This window comes from Xenopus tropicalis, chromosome 5, assembly GCF_000004195.4.
Source record: "Xenopus tropicalis strain Nigerian chromosome 5, UCB_Xtro_10.0, whole genome shotgun sequence".
Classification (NCBI taxonomy): domain Eukaryota; kingdom Metazoa; phylum Chordata; class Amphibia; order Anura; family Pipidae; genus Xenopus; species Xenopus tropicalis.
The window spans coordinates 96,525,337-96,538,122 of NC_030681.2; the positions used below are offsets into that span (position 1 = coordinate 96,525,337).

At 37.1% G+C, this 12,786-nt stretch overlaps 1 protein-coding gene across 1 annotated transcript in view; it reads right to left on the reverse strand.

The window, feature by feature from the left end:
* The window catches only part of lrrc1 (leucine rich repeat containing 1), a 68,006-nt gene that overhangs the window by 22,193 nt on the left and 33,027 nt on the right, over positions 1–12,786 (reverse strand). The window contains exons 2-4 of the mRNA NM_204055.1: positions 10,612–10,729; positions 9,002–9,080; positions 5,656–5,745 (exon numbers count right to left, since the gene is read on the reverse strand). Of these exons, the coding sequence (NP_989386.1) occupies positions 5,656–5,745; positions 9,002–9,080; positions 10,612–10,729 (287 nt within the window). The remainder of the gene's footprint in view (positions 1–5,655; positions 5,746–9,001; positions 9,081–10,611; positions 10,730–12,786) is intronic.

A 12,786-nucleotide genomic window follows, 5' to 3' on the forward strand; every position in this document is an offset into this window, starting at 1 on the left:
ATCATGCGCACAAAATGCGCTTTTCATTGCATCCATTTTAGAGTACCTGTGCTTGTTGTAAATGACCCTTAGCTTTTGCTTTCTCTAACCAGAACAGCAACATAAAGAAAGTGATATGACAAATGAAAAAGTTGCCATTCCCCACTTCAGACTGATAAATTAATTATATGAGCAGACAAGAAAAAGGCTTCACTAGCAACTATGACTCAAACAAGAATATTGATCTGCAACCATAAAATGCAATTGCCACTATTTTATTTTAATGGCATATTCAAATAAATTGGTATTTCTTAAAAGAAGGCTATTTGTTTTTGGTTTAAAGATTATTTAAACGCAAAATTTCAGATGATATTTTGTTAAACTGTGATATGGACAGAATGAAACTAATAAAACCACAATAGGTAGAAATATATATAAGATATTATATTCCTACTTAGAACATCCTCGCTATCATAGATTAAGCATATAAACCTTTCTGGTTCTTCGTATGCTAAGCTTTCATCAGTCACCATAGTAACAGCCAGATTTTAAAAGGCTTTATTTGTGGCTAAATGGAGCACCAACAGTAAGACATTATCCAATACTGTATAATCTGCTTTAATCTCTTATAACTTCATATTTTCGGGGAAGAATAAAAAAATACTTGCACAAGTAAGCAGAAAAGCTTAAGGAAGCTAAATTTCATACATAGATCACTTCACCCAGGCCCAGCATTTCTGATACATGTGAGTGATGCAATTCTTATAAATTTATTATATATATATATATTTTCAGCCATAAGCCAGTTTGCTGAAATGAGAACGGACAGAACATATAAGGACAGGTAAAGCATTTTCATTTTTTATATCATGATCAAAGATATAGATGTTTTCATTCACTATAGGAAAGATGACACTCTACTTTGGTTTTTAATTCAACATATCGCAGCCCTTTAGCTATTTTTAAATTATACGTTTTTTATTTAAATAAAGGGAAAGCTAAAAAAAAAATGCTTACCAGCTCTTTCAACCCACACAAGACACTTTAGTAATTTCTCTTAGAACAAGTTAATTTTTAACTACTTCACAATGACACATTATTTGCCCCACAGTATCAGGTAAAAGCTGATAACTTCATAAGAGGTAAGAGGTCAGTACTGCAGTCTTATAATAATCCTTTTTAAGCATGACAACATCGGTGAAAAGACATCTGACCAGTCCATGGTAAAGCCTAAACAAACTTGGGAGATTTTGTAGGATGGTGTTGGATCAACAGAATGCATACAAGTCAGATGTAGTTGCGTGAGTTTAAAATACAAAATGGGAATGCTTTAATGTGGAAACTACACAGAAGATTTGCCATTTGACGTAATGTGCCAGTCAGAAGGGAATGCTGCATTGCTGCTCCTGCATCAGACAAGATATTTTCTGATGGTGATTGACTTTCTTTTTGTTGAAATAAACTCACTGTCAGATGTAGATGCACAAATAAAACACACCATCCAACTTTATCTGGCATTGTTTTCTCTGGGAAAAAAGGTACTTGCGAGAGGACATGATTACTCTGTACAAATACATTAGAGCGGATTATAGGCAGATAGGGGATGTTCTTTTTTTTTCCCCCATAAAAACGATCAACGCACCAGAGGCCACCCCTTTAGATTAGAGAAACGGAACTTTCATTTGAAGCAGCGTAGGTGGTTTTTCACAGTGAGGGCAGTGAGGTTGTGGAATGCCCTTCCTAGAGATGTTGTAAAAGGAAATTCTGTTTATGCCTGGATAAGTTCTTGAACAAGCATAGTATTCAAGGCTAGTGTGTTACTAATATCTACAGTTAGGGGCCCATTTACTTACTCACGAACCGGCCGAATGCGTCCGATTGCGTTTTTTTCGTAATGATCGGTATTTGGCGATTTTTACGGAAAATTATTGCGACTTTTTCGTTGCCATCCGAATGTTGCGCAAAATCTGGCAATTTTTTTGTAGCGTTAAAACTTACGTGAAAAGTGGCGCCTTTCTCGTAGCCATTCCGAAAGTTGGGCAAAATGTTGCGATTTTTTCGTAGCGTTCGGCTACGAAAAACTCGTGTTTTTTCGCGAAAATCGTATTGGTAACGAAAAAGTCGCGACAATTTCCGAAAAGTCGTAAAGGCGCCGAAAAAAAATACGAAAAAGACGCAAAATGTTCGTTTTCCAATCGGAATTTTTCCAATTCGGATTCAAATTCGTGTCTTAGTAAATCAGCCCCTTAGTATTGATGTTGGTATATATAGTTTATATATGTGAGTGTATAGATAGGTCAGTATAGGTTTGTGTGTGCTGGGTTCACTTGGAAGGGTTGAATTTGATGGTCTTTTTTCAACCCTATGTAACTATTTACATTACAGCAGGGGGGATCAGAATTTCTAGGATAAAGTTTGACCCACAAAATATCATCAAAACCTCCTATGCAGTGTTGCACCTACACTTGGATGGTTATAGAGTAATTTTAAGCATAAGTTACAAAAATAAGGGTTATGTTATAAATGACTGATAAATGACATTTACAAATTGTAAGTTCTTGTAAGCAACTGTTGGAGGAGAAGGATGTTAATGAGAAAAACCATTATTTTGCAGAGATTGCTAACTTGTATAAGTCAAAAACTCCCACTAACAGTAGGTTTACCTAAGGTAAAATACATTTTTAAATGGTAAATGTGCCTTTCTACACTAAACTATCCAACTGTAATTGCTTTCCGAATATTAATGGTTTTACTAAAGATTTCTGAAATTTATGAAAAATAACCTCAATGATTGCAGTTTACAAGATCTTCTCTCCAACATGCCATTAGGTACCAAGATACAACATCCTAAATTAGAATGCCGGGGGGTCTACTGAAGAGAGTGATGTCCACCTTGTATAGGTTTTACCCAAAATGAAAATAGTGCATATTAACTAACTGTCACGGCTGTCAAAAAAAAAAGAAAATCAATTAAACATTAATTAACCCCAATAGGATTGTTTTGCATCCAATAAGGGTTATTTATATCTTAGCTGGGATCAATTGCAAGGTACTGTTTTATTACTACAGAGAAAAAGGAAATCAGTTTTAAAATTCTGATTTATTTGATTAAAATGGAGTCTATGGGAGACATGCTTTCCGTAATTCGGAGCTTTCTGAATAACAGGTTTCCGGATAAGAGATCCCATACCTGTATGAATATTCTCACAAACCCAAAATGGTTAATGTATCTTTCTACCAAACGACAAATCATTAGATTTCTAAAACTGGCTACCAATCTCCCGAGTGTGTTTGCTCTTAAAGGCATACTGTCATGATTTTTATGGTATACTTTTTATTTCTAAATTACACTAAATTTACATAGCAAATAATTCACTCTGCTATTTAAAATTTTATTCTTCAACCAACAAAAGTATTTTTTAGTTGTAATATTGGTGTGTAGGCAGCCATGTCAGTGCATTGTGCCCGAGTCTGAGCTTTCGGAAAGACCCAGTGCTACTTATTAGAACTGAATTCGGGTAACTCTTTGTTTCTTCTACTCCCATGTAACTTGAGGACTCCCAAGCCAGACTTCTTACTATTGAGTGCTATTCTGATACCTACTTGGAGCTGCTATCCTGCTCCCTTCCCATTGTTCTGCGGGGAGGGGGATGATATCACTCCAACTTGCAGCTCACCAGGAAATTATGACTGAAGTTTATCAGAGCACAGGTCACATGGTTGTGGCACCCTGGGAAATGAAGAATATGGCTAACTTCATGTGAAATTTCAAAATGTTGGAATATCATAGTGCTCTTCAATCTTTGGAATCAGGTATGTTTGTGTGAAACAATAACAGCTTTATATTTATATCTGGAAGGTGCACAAACACTAACTGAATGGGCTTGTGTCAAAAAGGGGATATATATATATTTTTTTTAATTATTTATTTAGTGTCGTCTGTGAAGAGGTTTGTTTTAGCAAACAAAGAAATGTTATTAATTGCATACCCATGGATAAGCTGGAGATTACTTTTGGGGGTTGCAAAACCTGTATTTAATACTTTATTAATTGCCTTTTCTTTAGCACAGAAGGGATGGTACTGGTCAAAGTGAACTGATCTGAGACTCTGCTGCATGTACCAGGAATCCTATAAGAAGCCTCTTGCTAATTTTTTAGCATTTGGTCTAGGCAGCCCCTGAAGATTGTCCAACTTTGCACAAAAGGCGTACTAACCTGCAAAAACCCTAAGCAGTAAGATTTTTGGACTTTTAATAAAACATATATTGTTTGCATCACTGTAAATTCCAGTGGTTAGCTGTGCCCAGTTTGATTCCAACCTGAAAAATGTTATTGCCATTGGTGTTTACATCTGTTTTACCAGGAGATGTGTTGTGTGCAAATATAATAGGGAATTCCATTAGGCCAGAGACTAACATGAATGATTATCAATCCCTGCAAAGAGCAAATATACGTAAAACTGCCATATTATAATAATAATAGCACTTGTCCCATTTAAAAGAAATAAGACCCATGTGAAAATTTTCTGTGGTGATACCATGTGTTTTATAAACAATTATAGTATGAATATATAAACAGCCATTACAATATGCCCAATGGAGCTATTGTGGAGGGAATGAGGGGTGAACAAAAATATGTTTCTTAATGAAAAAAAATATGTTCATAAGCAAAGTGTGTATATACATTCATTAAATAGATATCTTGAAACAACAAGTACAAGGCAGCCTGGATTCTGTTAACTTTTAAAAGTTAAGAGCCACCAGGGCAGGAATATAAAGAGACAGCTACTGCTACAGTATACTTTAAAACTACTAAAACATAAGTAATTAATATTAAAATGTTGCTGAGAAAAAGTTTCTTTCATGAGACATTTTATTTTGGGTTTACATACTCTAAGTAAATCAACTTTTTAACACCTTGATATCATTAAATGATAGAACATATTTCCAGTCTTGTGGGGAATCTTTCAGCATCTGAGGAACAAACTGAATTAAAACTGGGAAACAGTTGGGTATTAAACCTAATCTGATTGTACATGTTTTTATAAGAGACAACGTTAGGATGTGAGCATCAATCATTTGACTTCAATATCTTACTCCGAGTTGCTGCAGTTTTGTGATAACATAATCAGGCATCTAACATAGAAAAGGGAACACAGTGCAGATGTTTTTACCAAAAGTCAAACTATATTTCAACTCTTATGTGGCTACATCTCATCTTACTCTGTCACTCTATTCTGATTGTCCAGGACAGAATCTTCTTTGTATATAAAGCTACAACTGCTTATCTTGTAAATCATACTAATATTCACAGGTATATGTTCAGCTTTAAAGTGCCCATATAAAAAGCTAGGTTACTGAGTATCACCAGGGCGTAACTAGAGTTGGGCAACAAATCTGAGCAAGAAAAGAAAGCAGCAATGACTCCTATACATATACTCTACACAGATTGGATAAAAGACTGTATGCAAAGTGTAGAGGTGGCACAAAAATACTAGTTTCATGGGTATTAAGAACATGCTTTCATTAGCCTTATGTTCTTCTACCCATGATTACATTATTTTTGTTTCTAAATATTTTGTATGCGTGCTGTAAAAAGGCACAGAATGTTATATGTTTCTCACAACAACAAGACTAGCTTCCAACAAATGGCAAATCACTGATTTTACATACTTACTTTCCAATATTTTCTGGGAGCACCTGAAGTGAGATGTCATTAATGGAAAGACAAGTAAGGCTTGCAAGGTCAGGGAAACTATCAGGCAACCTGGTGACATAACAAAAAAAAAAAAAAAAAAGCCATTATAATTACAGTACAAGATAACGACATCAGAGGTCAAATAAAATTTCCATGATCATTTAAAGGTGCAAAAATACTTTCTTTAAATAAGTAAAGGAAAGCAACACTGTAACACTCAAAATTATTAAGCAAACAATTCACTTTGTCCTGCTCAAAAAAGGTGATAGGGTAATATGCACTCTGCAAAAGTGAAGGTGTGGCAATCCAGTTGTCTTCCTAGCCAGACCTCTAAACCAGATGATTAGAAAAGCACAGAACAACCAGAAGAACCACAGAACAATCTAAGAACCACAAAAGACCCCATAAAGTCAACATGTGCATTTCTTCACTGCTCCAGCTACAGAAAAAAATTATGCTGAGAAAGTACGATGCATCCTATCTTTTGAGAAGACAGCGTACAAAGGGATACAGAGTTTTATAATGATATTTTTGATAAAATATAGCATATAATAAATATTCTGCAGGATACATCTGTTATTGGAGCAGGGTACAGTGGATTTTTTCACTAAATTTTTTAGTGTTGTAGTATATATATATATATATATATATATATATATATATATATATATATATATATATATATATATATATATATATATATATATATATATATATATATATATATATATATACAAATTTTTCCAGGAAATCAGAATTTCTCACAGAAAAGTATTGCAGTAACACATGTTTTGCTATACTCATGTGTATTCCCTTTGTGTGTAATGGAACAGAACAAAAAAGGGAGGAAAAAAGGCAAATTGGTCATGTTACACAAAACACCAAAAATGGGCTGGTCAAAATTATTGGCACCCTTTCAAAATTGTGGATAAATAAGATTGTTTCAAACATGTGATGCTCCTTTAAACTCACCTGGGGCAAGTAACAGGTGTGGGCAATATAAAACTCACACCTGAAAGCAGATAAAAAGGAGAGAAGTTCACTTAGTCTTTGCATTGTGTGTCTGTGTGTGCCACACTAAGCATGGACAGCAGAAAGAAGAGAAGAGAACTGTCTGAGGACTTGAGAACCAAAATTGTGGAAAAATATCAACAATCTCAAGGTTACAAGTCCATCTCCAGAGATCTAGATTTGCCTTTGTCCACAGTGCGCAACATTATCAAGTAGTTTGCAACCCATGGCACTGTAGCTAATCTTCCTGGGCGTGGTTGGAAGAGAAACATTGATAAAAGGTTGCAACACAGGATAGTCCGGATGGTGGATAAGTAGCCCCAAACAAGTTCCAAAGAAATTCAAGCTGTCCTGCAGGCTCAGGGAGCATCAGTGTCAGCGCAAACTATCCGTCGACATTTAAATGAAATGAAACGGTTGTGTCCCACATATATGTGTTATGATGTTCAGCAGCTAGTTTGCCTGTAGCTAGTTTTGTCCCTCTCTCTTCCCTGTAGTTTGGTTCCTCCCATTTAGTCTGCCCTCCCACAGTCAGTATCTTTCAGACAAGTATCTGTAAGCATGTGCTGCATCCATCTTTCTGTACCTGGTAAAGCTACTTCGTTTTGACCTATGGATTTGTCACTGTAAGATTTGCACTACAAGATTAAACTTCTTCAAGATCTTCATACGTGTCTTCCATTGAGTCGCCTATCTGTGGATACTGCCCTTATGTAAGTTATTGCCATTCCACTGGGACTTGGGACAGTCTAGGGATCAGTAATTACATAGCCACAGCAGCTGAAACAGAATAGAAACGCTATGGCAGGAGACCCAGGAGGACCCCACTGCTGACACAGACATAAAAAAGCAATACTACAGTTTGCCAAAATGTACTTGAGTAAGCCACAATCCTTCTGGGAAAACGTCTTGTCGGCAGATGACACCAAGATAGAGCTTTTTGGCCAGCAATGAGTCCAGATCTAAATCCCATTGAACATCTGTGGAGAGATCTTAAAATTGCTGTTGGGAAAAGGCGCCCTTCCAATAAGAGAGACCTGGAGCAGTTTGCAAAGGAAGAGTGGTCCAAAATTCCTGGTGAGAGGTGTAAGAAGCTTATTGATGGTTATAGGAAGCAACAGATTTCAGTTACTTTTTCTAAAGGGTGTGCAACTAAATATTAAGTTAAGGGTGCCAATAATTTTGTCCAGCCCATTTTTGGAGTTTTGTGTGACATTATGTCCAATTTGCTTTTTTTCCTTACCGACACAATGCAACCACAGCCCTTTAGCAGGGAAGATCTGTGCCTTTGAAGATGCCCCCAGTAGCCAGTTACTGAGCTTAGCTTAAGTTCAGTATATAAAATATGGCATATAATATGCCTAATAATTGTAACCCATTTCAGGGTTCAGGTGGGGAAAATGTTAGGTTGAAGAAGCACACTCAAACTATAAGAAAAAAAAAGGTTTATGAAAATGATTAAAGGGGAAGGAAAGGCTAAGTCACTTGGGGGTGCTAAAATGTTAAGCACCCCCAAGTGACTTGTATCGCTTACCTCGTGCCCCTGTTAGGAGAAAACCGCATCAGCCCGGAGTACCTGGGGCGATGTGCTTCCTCCTTTCGCCTTCGCTAAGCCTTGACTGAGAGTCAAGCAGTAGAGTGAAAAAGCCGACTTCTCTGTTAAAGTTCGGCTTTTCACTCTACTGCGCATGCGCGCGCGGCGAAGAAGGAAGGAGGAAGCAATCGCTGCTACCCCGGGCTGGTGCTGTTCTCTCCGTACAGGGGCACCAGCCCGGGGTAAAAGTTAAGCGATTCAAGTCACTTGGGGGTGCCTAATATTTTGGCACCCCCAAGTGACTTAGCTTTTCCTTCTCCTTTAAACATCCACTACAGTTTGGTTGATTTTCTATACTAGCAACAGTAACATCACAGAAAACCAACCCAATACCTGAAATAGACCTATAAATTAATGTCCAATAGAAAATATGGCACATGTCTGCAATTTTACACATTTCACATTACACAATTTTACACAAACATCTTAAGAAAACAACACCCATAAGTCTTGATTAAGGCAGTGAGTGACAATTTATCAGTGAAGAAGAAATACTGCAACTAAATAAGCTAGAAACCCCTTTACCAAATCTTTCCTGTTACCTGAAAAAAATGTAAAATATTTTGTATACTATTGCAGTTTTGTAAACCACTGTACTAGGTTAAATATTATTGACACTTCAAAAAAACAACCAACATGACCCACATAACATCATATTAAACATGGTATACACTGCAAGTTGTTTTCTCATACTATGACAAAGACTTGTAAAAACATTACCTGGTAAGTGGATTTCCACTAAAATCAGCTACTTGGAGTGCTTTGCAAAATGAGATGCTTTCAGGAATTTCAGGAATTTCTATAAAACAACATTATTCAAAAATGAAAAAATGCTTATGTAAAAACGGTAAAATGGTTATACAATAAATGGAATTTTCATAAAAATCTATTTTATCTAAGGTAGATATCAAGAGATGAATGTGCAATAATACTCCTAATGCCTTTTATTGTAACTGCTATTGACACCCTCTGCACATTCAGTCTCTATTAGTACATCACGGTGCTTAAACTACAGCTTTCACTAGGGCTGCAACTAGGGGCAGGCAGAAGAGGCAACTGGCTTGGGCACAACAGCGCAGGGGGCGTTAAGCATGTAGCTCTCTGCCTACCCCTAGTCTGGGTTCTCATCCGCTCACCATGTTGCCTGGGGGCGCCTGGCCGACTTGGCCTGCCACTGACTCTCACCACTAGAGATATTCTTATTATGTTTGACTGCCTCCCTGTGTGACAACACAATACATAGCATAAGGGGTCTGAAGATCAAATATATTGTGATTTTGTGGTCCTATGTTTGATTCCAGCTAAAGCACAATCTGCAAGAGAATTGTATGGTCATATGAGCAGCAGGAACATCACGAGTTTTCAAGGTGTACAGAATAATGACATAAAGCTTATGCCAACATAGTAACTGCATTGCACTACAATACAGCACATACGTTTTTACACAATCATCTCTTCTAGTCTTTAGCAAGAGCATAAAATACAGTTAATTCTATACCAACAATGATCCAAAGCTTAAAAAAAACTAAATAACTAGACTAAAGTGGACTCTAAAGATTTTGGCATGCAGAGTAATTGAGTTTAACAATTGTTTTAATTACATTAAAAAAAAGGAAGAGAGACTAATATGTATACGCATGAAAAAGCACATATCGCTTCATCTGGCCTAAATATTTTAGGACATATGGCAAGTAAATGACTGCACGCCCCCAAAAAATCTAATCCTAACTGGTTTACATCACAAATGCCCTATGAAGCAATAGAAAACATGCCAGACTAAGAATAATCCTATCTAGCAGCTGCATAGACTGATTCTGGGTATAGGGCGTCTTTTCCTGTTCTTGATTAAATTTGCTTTTCAATACTAATGAAACAAAGACACAAAATGCTATTACATAACATCAGATAGTTCTACATTACAGTCAATCTTCCTCTAAGTTAAATACACAGACCAGTTCTTTAAAAAAATTTTTTGCATTTTACCAATGAAAAAAAACTAGAACTGTGCCTAGAAATATTAAATGATGCCTTTTGACTTTATACAAAGAAAGTACATAATGAGGTTTTACTTCAGCTATATAATATGCAGATGAACAAATACAGGTATGCATATTTATTCTATGGAATCCACCTGTTCCATATAGTTGTAATGGTAGCCTTCCGCCTGAAAATGCACTCGTCTAGTAATCAGTATGTGCTGTTATTATTCATATAACTGCCTTAATTGACATGAATAGTGTAAAGTTGGATTGTTTCTTAACAGTTATTTAGGTTGAATGAGAAAACAACATTGTTAATAAATAATCAATAAGTACATGTTTCAGACTCACCATTTCGAGACACATCCAGCTCTACCAATTGCATAAAGTTTGCTATCTCTGGAGGAAGCCGTTGTATTTCATTGTCGCTAAGGCCCAATTTTCTTAACTTAACAAGTTGGAAAAATTGCTAGAGGGAAACAAAGCACATACATTTTTTTTTTTTTTAATATTTTTATTTTTAAAATATTTTTCAACATACATATAAATTGCTTATTATATATCACAGTGTTACCCATGGTTACATCTTGTAAAGGACATTTTAACCAAAACATATATTTTCTGCTTTTGTCAGTACATATATTGTCAGTACATATATTGTCTGTTGGGGCACCGCCCCTTATACATATATTTCTGGTTACAACAAAGTTATCACATTTATTAACAATAAAGTCTGTAACTTAATTATCCGTAGTGAGTAGTCCTTTTTTACAATAATAGTAAAGCTGTGATGTTCTGTTACACGTGTGAGATACATATATAGATATATATATAGATATATATAGATATATGACCTCATACAGCGTTTTCTACAGAGAGGATACCATCTCCAGCACTTACTCCAATGTAAGGAAAGAGCACTACAGCTACCACGTGAGCATACTATGGGGACAAAAGCCCCCTCACCACAAACAGCACAAGGAAACAGACTTACGTTCATCACTACGTTCACTCCTGACAAAAAACCCCTAACAGACTCTATTTTATATCATTGGTCGGTGCTAGAAAAGGACCAGACACTACCTCCTATCTTTAGGACACCACCAAGAATTGCCTATAGACGGGGCAGGAGTTTACGTGACATGCTGGTTAAAACCGACCCGGCCCACTGCTATCAATCTGTTACACCCAACACGTGGCTTCCAACTGCGAGACCAGGGTGCTACAGATGCCCCAATTGTACCACTTGCAGCTCGCTCATTACGGGTACTACATTTAACCATCCTCACACAGGGCGGAGAATACTGCTGCAGCACAGGCTTACCTGCACCTCTAAGTACATCATATATTTTATTAAATGTCCCTGTGGCTTGTTGTACATCGGTAAAACAATCACGTCATTTCGTGACCGAATGGCGAACCATAGGTCGGCAATACGGGCAGCATTGGCCACCGGTGAAGCTGACACCCCTGTGGCCGCTCATTTCTTGTCCCAAGGACACTCCCTTGCGAGCCTCAGATGTATGGTGATTGATTTCATTCCCCCACCAATTAGGGGTGGTGATCGGGAAAAACTGCTCCTACGCTGTGAACTTAAATGGATACACAGACTGAACACTCTAAGCCCATATGGACTGAATGAACTGATCTCATATGCCCCTTTCTACTTAAAGTGAATAGTATGAACTGTTTCTATCTAATTTTGACTTCCCCTTTACCAATAGATGATGTGCTTTATTCACTATGCGTGTACAATAATCAACATGCTCTATATTGCCTTATACACTGTACAACACAGTGTTCTAACTTCTAAAATAACAATTGTGTACTTACTACTATTAAGTATCAATTTGATGCTATTTACTTTGCCTTATATGCTGTGCAATACAATGTCATAATATCTATGTTGCAACTTTGTATCCTACTACTATTAAGCATCTCTGTCTGTTACGAATGTGTTTCTGTGTTATATACTCTGTTTTCTATTTCACACTGTGCCTCGGATGTATATACTATTGTCTTGAAACTTGACTTATAGTCTCTCTAGTCTGCTTTTCCCTCTACCTTGGGAGTTTCTTCAAACATCGCTATCCTGTGACTGTAGGCACTTTCTCCCTTATACTACCCAGCTCAATTACTCTGTATATATCAGGTCCAGTATTTGGTACCCCTGGCTGGCTATTGGAGGCTCACTGACAATAAGTTGGGTGCTAACCCAGATCACTGGGCGCTATAACTCTACAAGGCATTCCCCAGGATTTCTGAATGGACTTATACAGTCTGCTTTTACCAGCACTACACGCTCCTAGCCTGTCGGTATCTGCTGCTGCGTCGCATTGACAATAGGGTCCCCCAACATCGGACTCCTGGTCATGCACGCAGCTAGCCGCAGGCACCTCAACAAACTGCTAATGAGCACTGTCTCACAGCGCCAATTATGACACTCATGTCAGTACACTCCGCTATATGCCGAGGTATAAGTATACTTAGACGCTCTGAGGAGCGCTATGTGAACTACATGGTTCC